This window comes from Emiliania huxleyi (genome assembly GCF_000372725.1).
Source record: "Emiliania huxleyi CCMP1516 chromosome Unknown EMIHUscaffold_17, whole genome shotgun sequence".
NCBI lineage: Eukaryota > Haptophyta > Isochrysidales > Noelaerhabdaceae > Emiliania > Emiliania huxleyi.
In genome coordinates, this window is record NW_005200881.1 from 189,163 (window position 1) to 213,133 (window position 23,971).

Genomic DNA, 23,971 nt, shown 5'->3' on the forward strand with positions numbered 1-23,971 from the left:
ACCCCCATCCACACACACTCACCACACCACACCACACCACCGCTGCCGCCACCACTGCCACCACCACCGCCACCACCACCGCCGCCACCGCCGCGCAGGAGGCGGAGCTTCTCGTGGAGGGCCCGCTCTCCGCACTCCGCCGCTCCAACGTCACCTTTGCGCGCCCTCGCCCCGACCGCCCCTCGGACCGCCTCTTCGCCGGAAACGTCGGCGCCTTCTCCTCGCAAGGCCTCGGGGACGGCACGCCCCTGCCCGGCCTTGGCGGCGGCGGCCGGCGCGGCGGAGGCGGCGGGTACGGCACGCAGGGCTCGTACGGCTACGGCTCTCAGCGCTCCGAGTCGCAGCGCTCCGACCCGTACGGCACGCAGGGCTTCTCGGGCCTCTCGCTCGGGGACGGCTCGCAGGGCAGCGGCTTCGACTCGCAGGGCGGCTACGCGGCGGGCGGGTACGCTGGCTCGGGCTACGGCTCGCAGGCGGGGTACTACTCCGCAGGCGACGAGCGCAGCGTCCACCTCTCCGGCTTCTCGCAGGACCCGCCGCACCCGCCGCCCCAGCCCTCGCCGTCGCCACCACTCTCGCCACGTATGCCCTCGCCGTTTTGCCCTCGCCGCCACCACTGCCCTTGCCACCACTTGCCGCGCTGTCTCCCCCCCCCACCCCCCACCACCACCGCTCTCCCGCACCCCGCAGGACTCTGCGTCGGGCGCCTCGTACTCCGGCTTCTCCTCGCAAGGCGACGAGTACCGCTACGACGACGCCTACTCCTACGGCGGCGGCTACGCCTCCCAGGGAGGCTCCCAGAGCCAGGGCGGCGGAGGAGGGAGCGGGTACTCGTCGCAGGCGTCCGGCTACGCGTCGCAGCACGCGTACGCCTCGCAGGGCGCGTCGCAGCCCTCGCAGCCCTAAGAGCGAAAGTAGCGGGAGCTCCGGACCCCACCCCCCCCTCCCTGACGGGCGAGGGGCAGCGGCTGCGATGCGACAGCGACTGCCCCTGAGGCGCGCGCGCCGCGGCGCGGCGGCCACCCCGGCGGCGCCTCGGGAGGTACAGGCGCGGCTCCGGCGCCCCACGCCCAGCGTGGTGGTCACGAGGGAAGGAGCGGTGGCCTCGTCTCGTGCGTTGGCGGGCGGCGAGGGACGGCGGCGAGGAGGAGAGCCAGGTGGGAGCCGGATGCGGGCCCCGTGGACGGAGGCGACGGTGGCGAGGCGGCGGCGGCGAGGCGGCGAGGCGGCCTCGCGGAAACGGGCGGCAGAGGCTCGCAGACACACACGCACGCGTTCGCGGGCCGTTGAGGCTGCAGCCGCGTGGCGCCCCTTTTCCATCCGCGCCATCGGACAGGCCCCACATGCGCCCTCCCACTCTCCCACTCCGCTCTATCTCAAGCCGCGCCCGGGGATGGAGTAGTATGATGTGTGTACTCTGCTGGCGATGCAATCCTTGGCCACTTGGGGCCCGCCTGCGTAGTGGTGCGTGCGGTTCCAGGACCCAGCGGGGGGCCGCGTTTGTGAAGCATTTAAATTTCTGCACGAATACGGCTTTATAGCCAAGGGCAAGGCTTTCAATCTTCATATCGAGTAGAGGAAAGCGCATCGACGTAAGGCATCGTTGGTGGGGGAGAGGGGGGGACCGAGTCCGAGAACCGAGTTGCGCGCGCAACGTCATTCATCACACATCAGACATCAGTGGTGATCAGAGCAAAAGCAGAGGCACACATGCGAGACATGGCCAGAAGCGCCGAAAGGAAAACCATTCACAGTCCCAACACACCCCCGGGTCCACCTGCTTCAATCTCATGCCGGAAGCAACATGCCAAAATGTGCGCAATGCCAATGCGCAATCAATGGCAATCGGGCCAATGCCAAAGCCCAAACGGATCTTCCTCCGCACGATCGATATAGAGAGGATCTATTTACGAACAGAAAAACCCACGCCGCACAGACTTGAGCGTATCAACATTGAATTGGGTGGAAAAAGCATGGGCTGCCAGGCCACGTGGCAACTCCGCGCGCGTCCCGAAAAAGCAGGGCGAACTGGCTAGTCGCGGCGGGCGATTCTGCCCGACAAAGTGGGGACGGGCGACTGCCACGAAGCCCAGGGAAGGCACAGGGCCACATGAGATACGACCTTCAGGCGGACTGTGGCGCACTACCGGGAGATTCGTCGCAGAGGCAGCACAACACTGACGCGCTGAATGCAGCGCTCGAGCGGCTGCAGCCCGGCGACTCGCTGGTGGTGACCGAGGGCGAGACGTTCCACCTCAACGGCGGCGTCCGGGTCAAGCGGCTGCGCGACGTGTCCATTGTCGTCGATGGAACGCTCTTTTTCTCAGCGCCCATCCGTGAGTGGCCGGGACAGCCACACTGTGCGGAGTGCCCGGCGGATGCGATGGCATTCCCACGAGCGCGCAACGTCACCTTCACGAGCAGCCGCCCCGGCCTGGTCGGCACGCTTGATGGCGGCGGTCCCAAGTGGTGGGGCTACCCATGGATTGGGTACGCCGTGCGTGGAGAGAACCGACCATTTCTCTTCACAGTGGCGGAGGGGAGGGACGTGCTGTTCGAGCGGATCCTGCTCAAGGATGCTGGCTTCTGGACCGCCAAGTTCTACCACGCCGATGGCCTCGAGATCCGCGACACTGCGGTGGTGGCGAGGCGAACGATGGCGCACAGCCACACGCTGCTCGACGCCTCTGCCTTCAACACCGACGGTCTCGATGTGTCGGGCCGGAACGTGTGGATCCACGACGTGCAGATCTGGAATCAGGACGACTGCATCGCCGTCAAGGACTCGAGGGACGGATACAGCGAAAACATGCTCATCGAGCGAGTCAACGCGTCCGGCACCGGCATCGCCATCGGCTCGATCTCAGGCACGCACGTGCGCAACATCACCATCCGCGATTCGTATCTCGACCGCACCTGGAAGGGAATATACCTCAAGTTCCGGGGCTCCGGAACGATGAGCGACATCCTCATCGAGAACGTCACCATGGACGCGCCCGAGCAGTGGCCCATTTGGATCGGACCGGCGCAGCAGTCCAGCCCGGGCGCCTCAAAGTCGGGCGTCTCCAGCTTCGATGACCTGCTCGTCCCAATCTGCAACGCCAACCCGTGCTCGCTCTGCTGGCCTGTCGCCTCTAGCTGGGTGCCGGACGTGGCGACGTGCAACGGCGTCGAGAACGGTGTCTTTCGCAACATCACCCTGCGTGACATCACCATCAACAACCCGGTCTACTCACCTGGCGTGCTGCTGGGCGACCCGAGGCCGGGCCACGGGATGCAGAACGTGGTATTCGACGGCGTAAGGGTACGTTACACGTGCGACGCGCTGCCGCCGTGGTCGGAGACCTTCTCGCAGCTCCCGACCCGCGTGTTCGACGAGGGCGTCCTCCACTTGGCCCTCACTATCGTGGCCGGCCTGCTGCTGCTGCTGGTCCTGCCGGTCGGGCTCTGCTGGCGCGGCGGCTGCTGCGCGCGCTGGTGGCGGCGCATTTGGGGTTGGGGCGGCGCTCGCGGCGGAAAAACGTTTTGGGCCCGGAAGGCGCCAATGGGCTGCAGCACCGGGCCGCAGGTGGTGGTGGGCGCCGCCACCGGGGTGGGCCTGGTGCTGGTGCTCGCTCTCGCGTGGGCGCTGGCGGGGCGGTACATTGCCGATGAGGTGGAGCGGATGCAGGCAGCCGAACGAGAGGTAGCCGAGAGACAGGGCCGGCGTGCAGCCCTAGCCGAGGTGAAGCCGAGGTGTGGGGGAGGAATGCCCACGCAGCTCCTCACCACCGCTTCCGCCGCGCACCATTGCAGGAGACGCGCGAATGGCACACCTGCAGCGGCGTGCAGAGTGGCGTCGCCACCGGAGACACTTGGCCGGTGCCCCACTGCTTCGAAGACCGAACCACCGGGCGGGGCGAGCCGGAGAGGGTCACCTGCGGCCTCAGCGCCGGCGCGACGGCGGCGGTCGTGCTGGTGTCCCTCGCCGTGACCATGGCCGTGGTGACCGCCCTGCTCGTGCTTCGGCGCCAGCGGCGGGCGCGGCTCCCCGACGCCGCCGGCCTCGTCAACCTCCTCCCGCCAAAGCAGCCACAGTCGGGCCTACGGGCGTGCAAGGAGGAGGGCGAAGCTGACCAGCCCCTGCGGCGGCGCCCCTTTTTGCTCCGCAACCGGGCGATCCGTGCGTCTCTTACACCTGGACCTGTGATACAGGTCTGTCTTTGTGCAGTGGTTCTGCTCCAAGCCGTCGCCCGTCCCGGCCGTTCCGGGCTTGCCGAGCGCGGCGCTGCACGCCGCGAGGCCCGCTATTCGCCGGCGGCCATCGGAAGTTCCTATGCTGGCGCAGCAGGCCGAGGTGGAGGCGATGCGCATACCGTCACCGAGGGATCGATTGAGCCTCGATCTCAGACAGCCGAGGAGGAGCCTCAGCTCGTGCGCACAGAGTGCTGACCGTGGCCGTCCTCTCTTCACTTTGGGGCCACACCGAGTAGGTCCGAGGCGGCATCGATACAGAGCCTGCGGGAGGCGGTGCTCGAGCTCCGCCCGTCACCCCGGAGCTCGCACTCGTCAGCGCACTCGCTGGACGCCTAAGTCGGCGTCCGTGGGCTTGTGATAGAGCGACAGCCGGGCTGCGTGCGGCGCACGAACGTGGTATTTTGGTCGGTGGTCGTCGCGATGTTTGGTTGGGGAGGAGCGGGAGCGCGACGCGATTGCCGTTGCTGGTCCGGGGGGGTGAGCGAGCGAATCGCACTAGGCCTGCGCGCTTTTCTGTCACTTTCTTCCCGAGGAGCGCGCGACAGGGATTCTTTTCGGTGTACCTGTGTTAGTGCCAGTGCGAACCCCCAGCGCGCAGGCGGGGCCCACGGTAGCCTCGTGCACCTCCGTGCAGTACGCGATACCGAGAGTCTCCGAGACTCTCGCCGAGAGCTGGGGGAGAGGCGCGCCACGCCAAGGGGGAGAGAATGGAGGGGGGAGAATATGCGTGCTCGTTTTTCTTCGAAAGCAATTTTTTTTTTAGTGCCAGTGCGTTCCAGTCCCGTGCCCAGTGTAAAAGGAAAGAGAAAGATCTAGACAAAGAGACGAGCTCTTCCAGGCGTGGACAGGGATGGCGAGAACCGAGATACGGCGAAAGGACTTGCCGGAGGAGGTGGTGGCTATGGCTTTGGACCTTTGCGAGAGGTGGCGAGCGGAGCAAGAGCGGTGTAGGCGCGTCCACGCGGCGCAGCGGCTCTCCCGCGACCCCGGCCCCTCTCGTAGCCGCAGCCGTAGCCGCAGCCCCAACTCTTGCCGCTCTTCTGTGTCGGGTTGTGACGAGGGGTGAGGGGGGACACGGATTGAAGATCCCTCACACCAAGATCGTGCAGGGCGGGGACACATGTCCCTAAATCCCATCTCGTGTCAGAGTTTGACGTTTTATTTATTTATTTCGCGTGATATCGCCCAGCTCGAATCTGTCACGTTCCTGTGGGTACCGAGCCACGCGGCGAGCACGCGGGGTGCGCTAGCAACGCCTACGCCGACGCCGCGGCGACGGCATACATGGGGGCCAGCGAGATTGAGGATGCCACCGCCGTCATCCGTGAAGCAGTGAGGACACGCCCGTGCCTGTACACGGACCGCCGGAGGACGGCAGACAGAGAGTGGGGGCGGGAGGTACTGGACCGGAGGACCTATTACGCCACACGCGGCCACACGAACGAGTGGGTGCGAGGACGGCTCGGTGAGGGGCTCACGGCGGGGTCGCACACGGCAGGGTTGACGGGGCCGCTGTGGCAGGGGAACGACGAGACACAAATGGGACAAGCGCCAGCGGATCAAGGATCAGCACGGCGAGCGCGAGATTGAATTCGCCGACGTGGATGATCACAACGTGGTGACAAAGACCGTCACGGGAGCGCGGGTGCGGCAGCAGGCGGGGGTGCCACACGGAGCGCACCACGAGAGGATCATGCGGGGAGAGGCGGGGAGAGAGACCCCCCGGGCGCCGCCACAAGGAGCGAACTCAGGGGCTGCCTCGTCTGTACGGCCGCGAGGGACGCGGCGAGGAGGGCAGCACCAATGTGGGACCCGCTGTGTCCGATCGTGCGGAAAGCCGCGCAGCGATTGACCGAGGAAGATGAGAACCCACCTAGAGCGACAATGGCGCACGTGGAGCAGGCCAGATGGTTCCTCAGAGTAGCGCGAGCGCAGACGGGGACGGCGATCAGCAAAGTAGCACAGGCGGCGCCCGACTCCAAGGATACGCTGAAGACGCTGAGGATAGCGCATGTCGCTGCGCTGAAGGGCTCACGCTATAGGATGCTGGATGAGGACGGGTACGATGCAATAGCCCCTGCCGTCGGGGGGGTGTTACCGGCGCTGGTAGATGATCTCTCGGAGAAGAGTCGGAGGGACCTTGGCGCCGGGGTCACGAGGAACTTGCAAGTCGTGGCCGAGGCGGCGACGGGAGCGGTGCAGAGGTGGAACCAGCTCAATGATGAGGCTACGGCGCGCATAATGAAGAGAGAGGAACACATCGAGTGGCTGAGGAAGCTCTTCGCTGGGTGGAAGGAGGCCCGCCCGGCCTTGAGGGAGTCGCGGAGGAGGAGGGATAACGCAGGCAACGCAGGGACGGGCCAACAGCCAGTGGGACGAACGAGGGCCGCGACGGCGGCTCAAGCGGGAGGGAGCGGCGACAGTGGGCAGCGAGCGAAGTGGGTGAGACTGATGATGCTCCTTCGACTTAAAGAGCGGTTCAGCTGCTGGGCGGGCTTCAGGGTGGTGCTCACGCGAAAAGGAATCGACGCGATGTACAAAGCATACAAGAAGAGAGAACACAACCCCCTCTCTCTTTTCTCCCAGTAAGCTAAAAGTACGTACGTACAAGAAGAGAGAGAAGGGATCTTCGGCAAACGAAACAAGTTCAACCTGCTTCTCCACGAGACATTCGGCGGCGGCTTCTCGCCGCCTGCAGTTGCAAAGATCAACCGCCTTGCGCGCAAGGCTCAACGCTCGGGCGTTGACCGCACCGCGTACCCTCCCCACTCCCGCCTCTCATTTGTGTCACACCACGCGGAACGCATCTCCATCGCTTCGGTGAAGGGGGTGAACCGTGCCATCCTCGATCGCCGTGCTAAGCTCGCTTCCGAGCTCTCACGCCGCGCGTAGGGCCCCTAGGGGCCTAGAGAACACAACCCCCTCTCTCTTTTCTCCCAGTAAGCTAAAAGTACGTACGTACAAGAAGAGAGAAGAGAGTACGTACAAGAAGAGAGAGAGAGCTAAAAGTACGTACAAGAAGAGGAGAAAGAAGAGGAGAGGCGCCAGTGATGACGAAGCAGAAGCTAGTGCAGACGAGGGCAGGGCAGACCCGGGGGCGGCGGAGTCGGACCAGACGGCATCGGCCGTCGAGGGAACGTTGGGAAGAGGCACGAGGAGGGCGGCGACCTCGACCGACTACTAGTATGGAGGACCCGTCAACAGACGACGCAGGGCAGACGACGGGGAGGCGGAGCAGACGCGCAGGGGCCAGGGCGAGACGAGGGAGGGAGCAGGACTTATCTTTGCGGAGATCAGCAGGAGGATGTACGAAGAGATTAGGAGCAGCAGGCAGGGACCCGAGGGACCATGTGGGAGACGGCTAGTGCTAGTCCCCCATCGGGAGAGGACGACCCCGGCTAGTCGCCGACCACACCCACAAAGAACCCTGCACAAAGATCGCACGGGCGGGGACCTGTTCCTTTTTACCCATCTCACAGTAGAGGTGTCCGTTTTATTTATTTAAAGATCGCGAGAGAGAAGAGATCGCGTGCCCAGTGTAAATAAATAAAACGGCGCAAGGGTGAGAAGGACAGGGTCCCCACCTGCACGAGCAGGATCTTGGAATGGCGATGGGACACAGGGGAACGGGAGCGGGGAGCGCATCGCAACACGGAGGGGGGCTGGGCGGGTTCACCCACCGACGTGGGCACTTGCTCCATCGCCCGCGCTGTCAGCCTTTTAGAGAGAGAGGTTTTTAGAAGCCAACAAGAAATGTGGCACCCCCAGTGATTTGGGCTCGACTAACGAAAATGTCTTCTCTTCTTCCTTAGCGGCCCATGCCTCTTTGGAAGAACCTTTGGGCTCAACCAGGTTTGCCTCTCGCACCCCGTCTGTTTTCCTTTCCTTTTTTCTCTACAGCACCCTCTCTTTTCCTCTCTATTTCCCGGGAAAACTGCGTGGAAATCGTCAAATTTTTGGCTCTGAGCCGAGTCTGAGGCTGGTTTGGGCCCAAAATCAGCCAAATTTTAGGTCAAATCGGCAAAATGCCGGGAATTTCGCGGAGAACCCTGAGGGAGGGTGTAGAGGATGTATGTAGGAGTGTAGAGCGCTGTAGAGCTGTAGAGATGTAGAGCGCTCTGGAGCGCTGTAGAGCAATGTAGAGCTGTAGAGCTCTACATCCACCGCGTGACGAACTGCCTCCGTTGTAGAGCGATGTAGAGGCGCTCTACAACGTGAAATCTCTACAACAAACTCTACATCATAAGCGGCGAACGAGGCACGGTCGCTCTCCGACATGAGGCGCGTTGCACTAGCCAGTGCTGCCCTGGCCTTCTGTCTGCCCGCCCAATGGGTGGCAGGTGCCTCTGCTGCTGTGGCATGCCTCGCGGCTGCGACTGGCCGGCGCCTCGGCGCGTCAGCTCGGCTCGGCGTAGCGATCGTGGCCAGCGCAACTCGCTGGGACTCAACGCTCAGCCAGGAGCTCCCGCACGCGCTGGCGCGAGTCATGGCGCATGCAACGCGTCTAAATGCTCGCCTCGCCTCGCGCAAATGCGACCGTCCTCGCAGCCGACAGTCCACCGCCTGCTAAAGAAGCACAGCGACGAATGCGGCACCGGCGACGCATGGCAGGCTGGTCATGACGCAGTTATAGGGTGTTGTGTGCCGTCAGAGTGACTCTCTGTGTGTCAGGGATAGTCAGGGCCGTCCATCAGAGCTCCAGTAAGCTCGGAGACACCCCATTAGTGCGACTCGACCTCTTTGAGTCACTGCCTTCCCGGCGGTTTGGCTGTAGAGCCTCTACAACAAACTCTACAACAAAATCGCGCTCTACATCGCTCTACAACGGAGGCAGTTCGTCACGCAGCCGATGTAGAGCTCTACAGCTCTACAGCGCTCCAGAGCGCTCTACATCTCTACAGCTCTACAGCGCTCTACACTCTACATCCTCTACACCCTCCCTCAGGGAGAACCCGTGTATACCTGGAAATTACCCTGCGACCGCCTGGGTATTTTGTCGATTTCCTCAATTTTGCCTCAGATTTTGCCCCAGACCAGCTCTCAGACTCAGGGAAACTCGCGAGTTTCCAGAATGGAGCACCAAACACCCTCTGTTTTCCCTGGAAATTTCCGGAAACGCAAAGTGCTGGGGACCCTCTGTTTTCCTTTTTGTTTTCCGGAAAACCTGGTTGAGCCCAAAAGAACCTCTCGATGGGCTGGGCAGGTCAAGGCAAAGGAAGAGCGTCAAGGCATGCCCAGTTGGCGCGAAACAAAAAGAAACCGGGCGTATCCGCCACCCGTGATCAGCGGCATACCGACCTCGAGCGACGCTGACAGGGTTGCGCTCCTGACAAGGGATAGCGACAAGCTCGCAGCCGGTGGCGTGCCGAGTAGTGTGGGAGAGAGTGTGTTGTTTCGCTAAGTCGCTGTGATGTTGTCCGCGCTCCTCGCGCTCGCCACCAGCAGCCGCTCGCTGCCGCCGCCGCCGCTCCAGTTCTCGGCACGCATCGTAACGACTGCGCACCAGCTCAACGCCACCGACGACTACCCGCCGCGCACGCGCCAGCTCACCGTCTACTACGACTTTCCGGCGCGGCGCTCTCGCGTCGATTACGACGGCGTGGCTCCGCACGAGCCTCCAAAGGCGTTCGTGCGACGATACGACCTGCAGTTCGAGTGGAGCGTGCTCGAGCTGGGCGGCGAGAAGGCGTGCCAAAAGTCACGGCTGCGCGAGGCGATGCCGATGCCGCGGTGGCCGGAGGCGATGAGGCTCGTGGGAGACGAGATGGCGCGAGGCCGGCGGTGCGAGCGGTGGCGCGAGGACCACGGCGAGGAGGTGGTCGAGCTGCTCGTGGAGCGCGACGGCGGAGCGCCCGTCCGGCTGACCACACACATCGTCGATCCCTCCTCTCCAGACGGAGAGCGGAGCCCGCTGCTCTCGTACGAGGTGTTGGACTTTGAGCCGGTGGGCTGTAGCCAAGGGGAGGCGGGAGAGGGGCGGGGGAGGGGCGGACGCGCGCGACCGAGATCGGGCCGGCCTCACCACCTCTGCACTCTCGGCAAGCCCAGCAGCCTTCTAGCAGAGCCTTCCTCCTCGAGCGTTTGTCGACCCCGGCCGCAGGCGGCGCCGCCCGAGGAGGCCTTCCGCATGCTCGCTTCGTCCACCTCGCCCGTCTTCGAGGGCGCGGGCGCGCTGCGCGTGGAGCAATGCGAGAGAGTGGCCCAGGAGATGGGCTTCCCCTACATCCACTTTCTGCACTCGTACTACTATACGTGAAAATCTCTTTTGTGATTCGAGGAGGCGATGATCGATGTAACAGATTCTTGTTTTTAGTAATTATATAATAAAATTAACCCATAAAATGGCACCGCATAAACGCGCGAGAAAAAAAGAGCCACACACTGTGTGTCACAGACGACTCTCGTCGGCTCTTCTAAAAGCACAATCCCGGGCCGAAATCGCAGTGACAGTCAGACATGCAAGCCGGCTCTTCACGAGCTGTGAAATACCCCCAGCCGAAACGAAACGAAGGAGAAACGTGAAATGAGGCGGGGGAATCAGTGCCCAAGTGGGCGCCGTCGCCTCTCGCTATATTTGCACGGGGAGCATGGGGAACTGCACCAGCCACCCGCATCACGAGCCGCAGGTCCACTTCGACACGGTGGACGGCATGGCGACGGTCAAGGCCTTTGCCGGCATTCGACAGGTGCCAAGAGAGAGAGAAGAAGAAGAGAGAGAGAGATGCGCACGATCGGCACCGTACACGACGTCTTGGGCGAGGGGGTTTCGGTTGCACCCCACCCCGTGCAACACAGACAATGCTCCCTACTTGCTCCCACAGGTGACGATGGGCGTGCTCCGCATCGACTACGAGTATCAAACCAACCTCGGCGACATCCTGGACCCGCGCTCCTTTGACTTCCGGATCATCTCGGCAACTGCTGAGGGGCTCACGTTCGCAAAGGCCAAGGCAGGCGACAAACTAGACGCCACTGGAAAGGAGCTGCTCGAGCGGGCGGTCCGGCAGCTCATCGACAACGGCGCAGACTTTATCGTCGGTGACTGCGGCTTCCTCGTGTACTGGCAAGTGATGGTGCGCGACTATGCGCAAGACTACGCCCAGAAGAAGTACGGGCGCAAGTGTCCCGTCATGATGTCCTCGCTCGTCCTCGCGCTGCCGCTCCTCGCCACCATCCCATCGGGCGGACAGATTGGGATACTGACGGCGAGCGAGAAGTCCCTTCAGGCGGTGCAGAAAAAGCTCCCCATCGTCATCGAGGACCAACAGAAGGAGGACGGCGGGCAGCGCTCGCGCAGCGTCCCAGCCGCAGAGGACCCATCTGGCATCATGATTAACTTCTCCGACCCCCGCTTCAAGGTGCCCTGCCCCTTTCCACGCCAGCGCGCGAGCCTGAAGCTGGGACGTTCACTCCGCTCCCTCACCGAACAGGTCGTCGGCCTCGATGAGGTGAAAGACTTCAAGCATGCGCTGGATGCACAGGGTGCGGACGCCGTGAATGACCGGCGCGACATCGCGGTTCAGATCGCGGCGTACTGCCAGAAGGTGCAAGAGAAGAATCCGCAAATTGCCGCGTGGCTGATCGAATGCACCGAGGCAGGCGGGTTCGCGTGGGCAATAAAGGTCGGCACCGGGCTGCCGGTGTGGGACCCCATCACGCTGGGACGGTTCCTCTCCCTCGGCTTCACTGCCAACGTCCCCAACGTGGCGCTCACCCTGGGACAGCACGGCGAAAACCCACTGGACCCGAGCGCAACGACCGCGGGCAAGGGCCGCTGCACCGGAGAAGAGCCAGGCCAGATCCACGCCCTGGGAGCCGAGTTCCAGGCGATTCGTGAGGGCACGCTCTGAGGCGAAGGGCTTGCTCTCCCGCACGCATACCGCGCACATGATCGGTGCATGGCATGGCTCTTGCGTTTCTGGGGTCTCGGTGCACATTGAAAAGCTGCGGGGTGCGCGGGTGCGGCCGGGGGAGCTCTGACTCTGAGACTGAGTCTGCCGTGAGCTGCGAGAGCAAAACTGAGTCACTAAAACACAGCGAGCGTGTGTCTGCAGTAGGAGTCTCTCTTTCCTAAGTCTTCGACGTGGATTCTTCGTTGGATATTCATAAATGAATGACGTTGGGGGCGGCGAACCCCCCATCTTGCATCTACAGATGATATGGCATATATGCGCATCTTGAGATAATATGCATCTAAGATACGCCCTACTTAGGAAGCACACTGTCTTGCCTAGAGCATCTCTAGATGGTTTTTTCAACTAAGATGCCGGAGCATCCTGGGATGCTCGAATCATCTGAAGATCGCATCTTTTGGGATGCGAAGCACAATGTGCTTCGCATCCCAAAAGATGCTCGGCATCTAATTAGAAAGTTAAATATAAAGACTTGAGCGGCGTGTGAGCCCTTGGATCAACGAGTTGGAGTGGAGACTATGAATCTATGCTAATTTCAGTTGCTATGCTAAGTGAGATGTGACTACTCTGTCGTCTGACTGTTGGAATACTACTGATGGTGATATGGAACTGGGAGCCAGTGAGTGATGGTGGGGGGGCACTTTCTTAGCCCTTGTGCTAATGCTGACTTTACTGCATGGACCCCGGTTGCGGTTGTATATGCAAGACTGGTTTTTAATTCGGGTTCGGGTTCGGCAAAAAACCGCCGACACTGTCGAGCGAAAATATTGGGAAAATCCGACAACGCGCTCATGTTCCTGAGATGCATTGCGCATCCTCAGATGCCACATTGCATCCTGGGATGCATGGACTAACCCAAGATGAGGGTATCATCTCGGCACGCTTGTGCCGTTGTGCGTCTGAAGACGACTGCAGTATCTGAGATGTCACGCGTGCACCTCGATCCTGTACCGTGTTTGTTATGAGCTTATGACCCCCCCCCCCCAATGAACACTCCAGTGAGGGTGGGCGAGACGATCGAGGGGTCCCGTACCACGCGGAATCGACCCTATCCAGTGCTCAAGTGCTCAAGATGTCACGGGCTAGAGGTATCAAAAGACGCAGGGCACCATCTAAAGATGATTAAATCTTCTCGCGGAGAACCCAATCATAGTGGAGACACCCGGTGTCCTTAGATGGAAAACGCATCCTAGATGGCGTTTGGCATCTAGGAGATGCGCATATCATCTGTAGATGGGGGGGTCGCCGCCCCTGACGTTTTGTAAAAAGGATGTATACGGCTTGGATGTGGGGTGCAAAAAATCGCCCCTTTCTGCTTTAACTCGTCTCCAGGCTCCCGCCAGCCGCCACCCGCGCGCTCAGCGCTATATCTCCCCCCCGGCCCATGCCCCAACCCGTCACCCAACCTCACACACCGCGGTGCCGATCATCGCGTCTCGTGTCACGAGGGTGGCGAGCTGCTTAAATCTTCTCGCGGAGACACCCGGTGTCCTTAGATGGAAAACGCATCCTAGATGGCGTTTGGCATCTAGGAGATGCGCATATCATCTGTAGATGGGGGGGTCGCCGCCCCTGACGTTTTGTAAAAAGGATGTATACGGCTTGGATGTGGGGTGCAAAAAATCGCCCCTTTCTGCTTTAACTCGTCTCCAGGCTCCCGCCAGCCGCCACCCGCGCGCTCAGCGCTATATCTCCCCCCCGGCCCATGCCCCAACCCGTCACCCAACCTCACACACCGCGGTGCCGATCATCGCGTCTCGTGTCACGAGGGTGGCGAGCTGCTCCGCCGACCAGCCGTCGGTCCCCTCGGGCCGCGCCGGCAGGACGAGGAAGCGCAGGTCCGCGGTCGCGTCGTGCACGGCGAGCCTATGGCCGAGACAGAGGCACCCGAAGCTTCGCGAGGCGTGGCTGAGGGCTGGGGCGACGCGGCCGGTGGCGCGAGTGCCGCGTGCTTCTAGGGAGGCGCAGCCCGAAGCCCTCCGCGAGAAGCCTGCGCGGCCGGCGCACCTGCAGACGCGTCGCGGACGTGTCGCGGACGTGAGGTGCCGCTCTCGAGGAGGGGCGTGGCCAGGTCGACGGCACCGCGCGCGCGCGGAAGGCGGCCGACTTGTACCACGTCGGCGCGGGTCCGAGGAGCGAAGCGGGGTAGCAGGAGCAGAGCGTGCACACGACCAAATTGTGTGTGGCGGCATCGTTCTCGACCACGACGACCTGCGTCGGCGCGTTCGGGTTGGACGCGGAGATGCCTAGCTCTGCGGCCGCCTGACGGGGAAGCGCAGAGAAGGCTCGGGGGAGGTCCGGCTTCGCGGCGGAGAACGTGCGAGCGCTGGAGCCGCCGCGTTGGCGTCTTCGAGCAGCCGCCGCTTGAAGGCCTCGTCGGTCCACGCAGTCGCCACGAGCGTCGCGCCGAGCAGGGTTTGGTGCGCCTGCTTGCACGCCCGGCAGGCGTGAGCACGTCTCTGCTCAGCGCGGCGACGAGCAGCTTGAAGCGCAGCTTGTAGCGCGCCGTCTCGAGGCTCTCGACGGTCTGGCGGAGCTGCGACGCCGAGACGAGGCCCTTGGCCACGGCGAGGCGACGGAGCGCCTCGTGGACGGCGGAGCCGGGCCGAGGATGTCCCTCCGCCTCGCAGGCCGCCCTCTCAACCTGCCGCCTGCTGCCGTGGGAGTGGCCGTGCTCATGGCTGTCCTCGCGCCTCCGCTGCTGCTGCGGTGCAGGGCGGCAGCCCGGCGCGTGAACCACGACGCCCTCCTCGCCGCCCTCCTCGCCGCCCTCCTCGCCACCCGCCGCCGAGGGCTGCACGGCCGGCTCCTCGAGCCACGTGCTGTACAAGTCGACCGTGACAGAGGTGTCCGCCTCCTCCGCCTCCGCCTCACTCCACAGCTCTCCGAGCCGGAAGCTCACTCGGTAGAGCGGCAGCGCGGGCGCGTCGTGGACGCCGTACGCGAGGAGCGACGGGTCTGCGAACTCGCCCATGCAGCGCTCGACCACGCCGGCGGCTCCGAACAGGTACCCTGGCGTGCGGAGGTGCGGCCTCCTACAAGGGTCGAAGCAGGATCCGCCGGAGGCTCGGGCCATCCGGCGTGGTGGTGCGGTGCCAGCCTCCACGAGGTGCGGTGCGAGTCCTCCTCCCGCACCCTCACCGCCTCGCCCACCACAAAGGCGCGCCCCTCTCCCGACTGCATCTCGCCGTAGATCTCCGCCTCGAGCTCGCCCGCGCCGAGATGGCCCTTCTCCCGGAGCAGAAGTGCGGAGGCTGCGCTGAATTTCTCATAGTAGCCCCAGTCCGAGTACGCCTCGGCGGCGAAGGCTTCGATGGTGCGCCGCGTCTCGTCGGTGGAGAAGAGACCATTCTTGGCTAGGCACGCGTACAGCGCGTGCGCCTCAACCTCCCATGCCTGCAGCGGCACGTCGGCAGGGATGGAGGTCTCGAGCAGACTGCTCTTGCCGCCGAGGTCGTGCTGCGGGCGGACGACGGCGGTGGAGGCTGCTCGCAGGACACGTCGCGGCCCTGCCACGGGACAACGCGCCGCGGGACATCGCGGAGCGACACGCACGAACATCCGGCCGACCAAGCCAGATCACCACTGGATTGTCAATAGATCGCTGAGCGGACTCGGGCCCGGTGCTTCGACGAGCACAGTGTGCTTCGTGGTAGCATGACTCAGATCGGCCCCCCGAGAGAGCCTCTGTGAGTCTTTCGCTAAGGCGGGTTAGCGCGGGTTAGTGCTCACTAACCCGGCACGGGTTAGCACGGGTCAGAATGGGTTACCATAACCCGGCACTAACCCGGCACTAACCCGGCACTAACCCGGCACTAACCCGGCACTAACCCATGCGGCTGGGGGGCATACGTCAGCATGGGTTATGGTAACCCGAGACTAACCCGGCGCTAACCCGGGTTAGTCTCTCCCTCGGACGGCTTGGCTGCACCTTGCCCCTTGGTGCTCTCCGCGGCAACGCCGTTATCGGTAAGTTGAGCGTGTATGGAGTGAGTCTATCGCGTATCGGTAAGCGCGGGTTAGCGTCGGGTTATGGTAACCCGTTCTAACCCGTGCTGACCCGTGCTGGGTTAGTGTGGCTTAACCCGGTGGAACCCACGGCTAACCCGCGCTTACTGACAGACTCACGCCTCTTCGACGCCCACGGGCCCGGGGGGTCGGAGGGGTTGCGAGAGGGCCCTATTTTTTGTTTGAATCCCGGACGGAGGCCGTTAGAACATGAATTGACGTTCCACGTGCCCGTCCACAGCCACGGACAACATGCGAGCCCAGCAGGCCGCTCCCACCGCCGCCCGCGGCGGAGGCAAGGCGGCAAAGGGTGGCAAGGGCGGCGGCAAGGGCGGTGGCAAGGGTGGTGGCCGTGGCGCACCAGACCCGCTTTGCGCCGCCGCCCTCAACGCCCGATACTCGGTTAGAGCCGGCGGAGCGACGGCGGCAAAGGTGCGGCCGCCGGCGACCTCACACGGTGTCGAGCGCCGTAGAGACGGCCCCGAGAGCCGCCACCAGGTGTGCCACGACCGCGGCCGCGAGGCTGTGGCGATGGATGCGCCAGACCCGCTTTGCGCCGCCGAGCCTCAACGCCCGATACTCGGTCAGAGCCGGCGGAGCGACGGCGGCAGAGTTGCGGCCGCCGGCGACCTTCCCCTCGACCACGCCGCCGACCCGTCGACAAGCACGCGTGGACTGCCATCGAGAAGAAGGAGAAGGAGGGCGGCGCATCCGGAGCCCGCGGGCGCGGCGTGGGCGGGCGCGGGCGCGGGCGGGCGCGCGGGAACCCCGCCAGCGGAGGCGACAATGCCTCTGGCGGCTCTGCAGGCGGCACGCGGCGCGCCCCTCGCCGGTCTCCCGCACGCTCCTGAGGGCCGAGAGGGCCGAGAGGCGGGGTCGATGACCCGGGGGCATGGGCGGTGCGGCCCGCGCCGCGCGCGGGCGCGTGGCAGCCCGTAAGTGCCGAGATCGGGTCTGTGCTTCGACGTAGCATGGGCCCCCGGAGGCCCATCTACACTTAGGGTACCCCTAGGCTTAAAAGGGTGGGCCCTGGGGTGCCTGCGGCTTAAACGGCTTAAAACCTGCCATGGCAGGTTTTAAGAGCTGCTGGGCCGCCGATTCCTTAAACGGTCTTAAACGCTTAAACGGTGCGGGAGAGCTCCCGAGGTCGATGGTCCGGGAGGCTCCCGGTAGACACGCCGGAGGCCGGGAAGCTGGCTACAGTCAGCTGGCACGCGTCCCCTATGCGAGTATGGCTCCCGCCAGTGCACCAGACTTACAGATGTGTCTTCAGTGGCGGGTTCGTGCCTAATAACGGCAGTATTGGAGAAACCGGCGCGGAACCCAGCGACGCATGTCGGTGAGGCCGATTTCTTAAACGGTCTTAAAAGAGGGACCCCCCGTGCCTGCAATCTCTTAAATGACAATTTGAGCCCCCAAATCTCCTCATTTCTTAAAAGGTCTTAAAACAATCCGGCCCTCAGAACCCTAGGGGTACCCTAAGCATCTACAGCAGCGGCGAAGTGAGCGTGTTTGTGGTGTTGGTGTGACGTCTGAGCTTGGATCTGTGACTAAAGCCGCTTACCACTGATGGATCCCCACCCGAATAAAACACAGTGAGCGCCCCAGCACTTCACTACGCCCTCCGCGCGAAATCGCTAGTGGTGCTTTGTGGCAGCACATTGTGCTTTGTGGCAGCACGGGGTGCGGTGCCCGAGACCGTGAGAGGTAGGGGGTGCTCCGTGACCCCTGGTTGTAGGTGTAGTGTTGGCAAAACAAGACACAGAGCTCACACAGAATCACAGCGGGAGGAAAGCGGCGAGTCGCAATTCCTGGGGTCCTTGTGGCGGGCCACCCTGTCCAGAGAGGCATGGATGCCAATCTGGGGTCTTTCGACCGAGTCTATGAAGCCCTGGCCGCCTCCCGGTGGTGGCAAGGTCGTAAAACCAAGCAATGGAGATGGTGCGGGAGCGTACGGTTGTTCCAGGGGGGCGTGACCCCTGGTGTACTCACTCGTGACCCCTGGATGGGTGCCCCATCAACGGGACAGGAAGAAGCATGGCTTTTTGGACCCACTCACTCACACTTGTGCACACCGACCGACGGCGAGGTGCTGGCTACTAGTTAGTAAGGAGAGAGAGAGGTCCCAAGCGCCCAGGCACCCACCCACAGGCAAAGAAGGTGGGGGTGGGTGCGAGAGCTCGTTGGTGGTTCGGGGGCTGCTCAGCTGAATCCCCTCCATTTCCTAGTTGGACCTCAGATCGCCCGCCCGCGTCCCGGTAGATCCCGGTGCTCTGCCAATATCTCTCTCAATCTCACTTCCTTCCTTCTTCATTCAGTTTTTTAATATAGCTAACTAACTAAGCCAGGGGAGGCGATGCCAGCCGTACCGCAGCTTGCTGGTGCTTCACCGGCGTGCGTCCCGGAGCGGTGCCGGACGGGCGGTCCGGGGGAGAAGATATCGGCATAAAATAAGGGCTTTATTACACTACATCATCAAACAGAGACAGTCGCACGTCCCGGTGCGGTGCGCGACTGTCCGAGCGGATTAGTTATTGTGTTCACGCCGGGGTCGTGTCCCGATTAACCTGGGCAGACGTTAGGCCGCGACAGTACGGTAAATGGACGGCTCCGTCCTTCCGCTCGTGCTCCCTTTCGGAGTCTTCACTGCCGTATACCTGCTTCTCTACTGGATCGTCGTCGTGAAAGGACGGGCCATTCCTTTCAAGGGTGTATGGGACAGCACTCAGCATTGGCAGTGGTACACCGGTGAGGGCATATCCTTCCTTTTCTGCTGCTACATGACCAAAGTGGAGCCGCCGCAGCCGGGCTTCTACACCCGAGAAGACCGCGAGGAGGTGCGGCGATACATTGCAGACCCGTCCAACCACATCGACGACAGCCAGACTATCGGTCTCGCCGCCGGGCAGAACCCGTTGGAGTTCTTCCAGCCTTACAAGGGCGGCCAAGTGTGTGTATAAGAGGGTAGATCTAAGCTCTGTCAGCATGTCCTCAGGCACAGGCTCAGGCCTCAACAGTCAACTGTGATCTGTGTCGTGTGTGTGCCCGCACCTGCCGTGTGCGAGCAAAAAAAGTTTGCGTGAGCCGTCACACACAACATCAGAGGAGCTTAAAATGCGCGAGATGACATGCTATTTTGATCTCTATTGTACGCTACATGAACCCCTGCTGCTGCTGCATCATGCTGTTCATCAGCTGCAACATCTGCTGCGACTGCTGCCCGCCGGCGAACGCGCCGCCGGCGCCGGCGCCGCCAGGCCCCCCTCCCCCTCCGCCTAGGCCCCCCGCCTGTCTGTCCGGCCGCGGAGCCTTGCACCGGTTGCACACGATTCTCATAGGGAAGTTGACGTTGGAGCAAGCCGGGCAGAGCCAGTTGCCATTCTCGCCCGGCTGAGGCGCGCCGCCGCCGCCCTGCCCGGCCGGCTGCGGGTTCTCGCGCCTCCCGTTGGGGCAGCGGTTCGCGTAGTGCCCCTTCTCCCAGCACTTGAAGCAAGTCACCGAGGCGAAGTCGCGCGCGCCACTGAGATCGCCGCCGCCGCCGCCGCCGCCGCCGCCGCCGCCGCCGCCGCCGCCGCCGCCCGCCGCCGCGTCGCCGCCTCCTCCGATGCCGGCGCCCGTGCCTCCGTACGTTGGGCCTTCGTTGCGCGGCGTGAGGACTGGCAGCGCAAACTGCGGGTGCGCAAACTTGCAGTCGGGCCCGTTGGGGCAGAAGCCTGCGGGGAGGCAGGGGTGAGGGGAGGAGGGCGGGAGTTGAGAGGCGGAGGCGGTCGAGAGAGGGGGCCGAGGGGCACGGCAGATGGTCCGAGGGCGAGGGGCGGAGGGGACGAAGGGGCGGGGCACCGGCGAGGTAGTGAACACAGACCGTCTTCCGCGTGTGCCGGTTCCTGCAGCGCGGGCCGTGCTTGCAGAAGCCGCGGTCGTACCAAGGGCAGTCGGACACCTGCCGCGAGGGGGCGCTCGTCAGCTGGCCCGCCCCAGAGATATCGGCCCCCAAGCGATGGGCCCCTGGCGCGTTAGGCCGGGACCGCTCCGGACTGTACGGCGTGCTTCGCGGCTCGGCGGCTCCGACTCAGAGCTAGGGAGGCGTGTGTCCGCATCTGCCTGGCCGGGCCTTCTCCTCTGTGCGAGTGTGCAGAAAGATGCAGTCCTTGTTGGTGCACTCGCCGTAGTGCTGGAAGAAGCTGCGGGCACCAGCCGGCAGGGTGAGAACACGCGCTGGCACCGAGACAGCGAGCAGCCGGTGGCGTGTATGTGGCGGGCGGTGTGGGCAGGTGGCGCAAGCGCGGGCAAACGCGTGGGCTGGGCGGGCGACGCACAGACACTGCGGCATGCGGGCCGGGTCGTACACGTGGAGGAAGTCGCAGTCGTCGCCGCGCTTGCACAGCCCTCGCAACCAGTGCTTGCACACCACGCGGTGCCGGCGTGGGTCGGGCGGTTGGTCGCTCGGCGCCGGCTCCTCGGCGGTCTCGACGCCGAGCATCTCGTCGAGGTCGAAATCGTCATCCTCGATCACGTCCATGCTGTGCTATACGGCTTGACCGCGCACGCTGGCGGCGGCAGCGCGGCGTTGTGGCGTCCTCTCTTTGGCCCGCGTTGGGGTGACTCTGGCGCGGGCCAAAAAAAAGAGAGTCGCGCGCCTCGGCGTCATCGGAGAAAAGAAACTGCGTTCGTCCTATTGTTTGCATCTACAGAGAGTCTTCTTCTCCCCAGCGCACTGAGTTTCTTTCTGTCCATTCTCGACTGTGGTCCGTGCGCGTGAGTGATCCTCCTGTCTGGTCCCTGTGTGGGTTCTTTTGTGTTTGTGAGGTAATAACTGCACGCACCCCAGGCATATCGGCAGCGCGGCCCGCAGGGCGCTGACTTCTCATAGTCTTATCACCCTCCTGACTCACTCACCACTCTCTCTCGGTGAGAACGCCGTCGTGCGTCGAGGGTAACCCCCCTGTCTTCGTCCTCTCGCGGCGTCTCCCAACTAATACACGCCCGCGCCCTCCATGGGGCATGGGCGGCGCGAGGTAAGGGCGGCCCGGCTTGCTCTCCCACGCCAGGCCCGCGGCTCTCCCGCCAGTTTTAACCTCGCTTGCAGCAACCTCCCCCCTTCTAGGCCTCTCACACGAGCGGCGACGGGCGCCCGCCACGCGTCACCTGCGCCCGAGCAAGTTCAGGGTCAGGGGGAGGGGGAGGCGGGAGGGGGGGGAGGGGGTCCGAGGAGACGGTGCGTGTGTGTGCGTGTGCGTCATGGTGTGCGTACTTGTGTGCGTGTGCGCGTGAGAGAGAGAGAGAGAGATTGCATGTGTGACGCGCGCCAGGTAGAGTGCGCCGCCAGCGACGCCTGCCGCGCCGAGCGCCACGGCGCGCTCCTGGTTGGTCGCGAGGAAGTTCGCCGACGGCGGGGCCGCGGGCGGCAGCGGCGGCGGGGTCGACGGAGGGGGGGGCGAGGGCGGCGGGGTCGAGGGCGGCGGCGGCGGAGGAGGAGGGGGCGGCGGCGGCGGGGGCGGCGACGGCGGCGGGGGCGGCGACGGCGGCGGCATCGAAGGGGGTGGCGGCGAGGGAGGCGGGGAAGGGGAGGGTGGCGGCGTCGGAGGCGGCGTCGGAGGAGGAGGTGGGGGCGGCGGCGGCGGCGGCGGCGGCGGCGGCGAGGGCGGCGGAGGCGGCGGCGACGGGGGGAAGGGCACCTGCGGAACACGAGTTGCGCGTGAGGCGCGCAGTGTTGGGCTCACAATGGCGCCGCGGGGTGCGCACCGCATCGACGCAGCAGTGGTAGCTCTCGCAAGCCGACCTCGGGCAGCCGTTCGGCACGTCCTCGGCACTGTCAAAGTCCAAATTCTCGAACCACCCTGGCGTCTTGCAGCAGGCCTTGTCTGTGCCGCACGCCTAGGCTCAAGCAGCCCGTATTCCATAGATCGGACCGCCTATCCAAGCGACTGAGCCCACGCGCCTTGCACGGGCCCGCGACGCCGCCGCACGCGTCCCAGCAGTCCTCGAAGAAAGGCACGGTGTCGGATTTCTCCCGCAGCTCCTCTGTGCTCCACTCGGCGGCGCCGAGCGCGAGGAAGCCGATCGTGAGGAAGAGTGCTTTCATTGAACGAGCTCCGCGGTGTGGGGAAGAGAAGGCCGCTGCCAGGTTGAGGCGCCGATGAAAAAATCGCTTTCGCGCCACTCAGCCACGACAGTCTCAGAACACTGCGTGTGAGCTCTAGCTGGTGAGCTCACAGCTTAGGAGAAGAAGAACAGAGTGGCCACACACATCTACACACATACAGTGCATGCATGCTGCATCCCCCGGGCGGCGAGGAACCGGACGTGTGTGAGTGTATCCCCGCGTGCTACCCCAGGGCAGCGGCGAGGGCGACCCGCCCCGCACACACACCGGTGACGCCACTCGCAGAAAGGTCCAATTCCTGCGAGTTCATCCCCGGTGTGCGAGTTCATCCCCAATCCCCTCTACAGCGGCGGCGGGCACGGGATGGACGCAAAGCCGCCAAAGCCGCAAAAGCGGCAGGTCGGCTTGCCGCCGGCGTTGCACCCCGCCATGGGGGAGTCTGCGCAGCGGGGCTCGTAGTAGCACGTCTCGTCCACGCTGCCCGTGCACACGCCCGCGCTGCAGTCGGGCACCGGCGGCCGCGGCGGTGGGCGAGGAGGCGCCGCCGGAGGGGGAGGCGCCTCTGGCGGAGGCCTCTCCCGCAAGACTGTCGCGAGGGGCCTCCAGACCGTGCCGGGCGGGCAGTCCTGCCACCGCGCCGAGAGGGCGGTCGGAGGGCGGGACTTGGCGAGGGGGTACGACTCGCCGACGTAGCAGGAGCGGCACTCGGTTCCACCCCCCGCGGTGCACGCGAGCATCGGGACGGACTGCGAGTTGCGGTCGCGGAGCTCGGCGCCTGTGAGGGTGCGGGAGGGGTCAGAGACGCAGCGAGATGCAGAGCACGCGGCACATGGGTGCTCGAAGGGTACTCAAAGGGTACTCAAAGGGGGCGAGTCTGTCCACAGTGCACTGCGCTAGGCACTGAAGGGCACAGTGCTGAGCACACGCAACTGTGTGAGTCGCAGCGGGGCTCGGAGTAGCACGTCTCGTCCTCGCTGCCCGCGCACACGCCCGCGCTGCAGTCGGGCGGCGACGGAGGGGGCGGCGGCGGGCGAGGAGGCGCCGCCGGAGGGGGCGGCGGGGGGGCCGGCGGCGGCGAAGGCGGCGAGGGCGGGTCGATGGACCCGCAAGTGCGAGCGCGGCACATCACGACCTGGGGGGGTAGGTTGACGCGTATAATTATAATTGTATCTTAGCGTTGCCCACTACTACTGCATCACGACCTGGGGGTAGGCTGACGCGTCCGGGTCGTCGGCAGGGCGGTCCTCGAGGCACTCGAGGTCGCAGCAGCTCAGCCCTAGCAGCGTAGCAGGTGGGTGCACAAATCACACGCTCTCTCGAGTCGAGAGAGTGCGCACATACGTCGCGGCAGCCCGTCCTCGAGAGAGTGCACACATACGTCGCGGCAGCACGTCCTCGGGCTCGCCATTACTAGAGGCGCACTAGAGGCGCACTAGAGGCGCACTAGAGGCGCACTAGAGGCGCACTAGAGAGGCTCACCCGCCCGCGCGCGCTCGCCCCCGAACTTGTCCAGCCCCGGCGGCGTGCAGGGCGGCAGCGAGGGCGACGGCAGCGGCGGCGGCAGGGTGGGCGGGGGCGACGGCGGGTGTGGTGGCGACGTCGGCAGAGAGGGCGAAGCGGGAGGAGCTGTTGGTGGTGGTACCGCCGACGGCGGCGGCGGGGTTGGGTGCGGCGGCTGCGTGGCGCAGGGTATTGGCGTGCGGTCTTCGAA

At 64.3% G+C, this 23,971-nt stretch overlaps 7 protein-coding genes across 7 annotated transcripts in view; 5 read left to right on the forward strand and 2 right to left on the reverse strand.

The window, feature by feature from the left end:
- The window catches only part of EMIHUDRAFT_462689 (hypothetical protein), a gene marked incomplete at its 5' end in the record, with an annotated part of 6,435 nt that extends 4,870 nt beyond the window's left edge, over positions 1–1,565 (forward strand). Inside the window, 2 exons of the mRNA XM_005784389.1 lie at positions 99–530; positions 691–1,565. Coding sequence (XP_005784446.1) covers positions 99–530; positions 691–995 — 737 coding nt within the window. The 3' untranslated portion in view covers positions 996–1,565. The remainder of the gene's footprint in view (positions 1–98; positions 531–690) is intronic.
- Positions 1,566–1,838: 273 nt separating this feature from the next.
- EMIHUDRAFT_202551 (hypothetical protein) lies at positions 1,839–4,572 on the forward strand (the record flags this gene model as incomplete). Its single annotated transcript, XM_005784390.1, has 5 exons — positions 1,839–1,990; positions 2,065–3,685; positions 3,796–4,076; positions 4,195–4,356; positions 4,473–4,572. 5 exons carry the CDS (start codon positions 1,839–1,841, stop codon positions 4,570–4,572), a joined length of 2,316 nt encoding a protein of 771 aa, XP_005784447.1.
- A 1,467-nt stretch (positions 4,573–6,039) lies between these two features.
- On the forward strand, positions 6,040–6,825 carry EMIHUDRAFT_202553 (hypothetical protein; the record flags this gene model as incomplete). Its single annotated transcript, XM_005784391.1, has 1 exon — positions 6,040–6,825. One exon carries the CDS (start codon positions 6,040–6,042, stop codon positions 6,823–6,825), a length of 786 nt encoding a protein of 261 aa, XP_005784448.1.
- A 2,821-nt stretch (positions 6,826–9,646) lies between these two features.
- On the forward strand, positions 9,647–10,492 carry EMIHUDRAFT_99025 (hypothetical protein; the record flags this gene model as incomplete). Its single annotated transcript, XM_005784392.1, has 2 exons — positions 9,647–10,180; positions 10,337–10,492. The coding sequence occupies 2 exons, from the start codon at positions 9,647–9,649 to the stop codon at positions 10,490–10,492; spliced, it is 690 nt and encodes a 229-aa protein (XP_005784449.1).
- A 331-nt stretch (positions 10,493–10,823) lies between these two features.
- EMIHUDRAFT_99026 (hypothetical protein) lies at positions 10,824–12,086 on the forward strand (the record flags this gene model as incomplete). Its single annotated transcript, XM_005784393.1, has 3 exons — positions 10,824–10,922; positions 11,058–11,594; positions 11,667–12,086. The coding sequence occupies 3 exons, from the start codon at positions 10,824–10,826 to the stop codon at positions 12,084–12,086; spliced, it is 1,056 nt and encodes a 351-aa protein (XP_005784450.1).
- A 1,185-nt stretch (positions 12,087–13,271) lies between these two features.
- EMIHUDRAFT_449479 (hypothetical protein) lies at positions 13,272–15,817 on the reverse strand (the record flags this gene model as incomplete). Its single annotated transcript, XM_005784394.1, has 6 exons — positions 15,250–15,817; positions 14,656–15,184; positions 14,467–14,575; positions 14,257–14,395; positions 13,872–14,015; positions 13,272–13,338 (listed from the first exon to the last, which is right to left on the reverse strand). Exons 1-6 carry the CDS (start codon positions 15,708–15,710, stop codon positions 13,272–13,274), a joined length of 1,449 nt encoding a protein of 482 aa, XP_005784451.1. The 5' UTR covers positions 15,711–15,817.
- Positions 15,818–19,244: 3,427 nt separating this feature from the next.
- EMIHUDRAFT_462691 (hypothetical protein) lies at positions 19,245–20,676 on the reverse strand (the record flags this gene model as incomplete). Its single annotated transcript, XM_005784395.1, has 3 exons — positions 19,245–19,870; positions 19,998–20,097; positions 20,506–20,676. 3 exons carry the CDS (start codon positions 20,674–20,676, stop codon positions 19,311–19,313), a joined length of 831 nt encoding a protein of 276 aa, XP_005784452.1. The 3' UTR covers positions 19,245–19,310.
- Between the last annotated feature and the right edge of the window lie 3,295 nt (positions 20,677–23,971).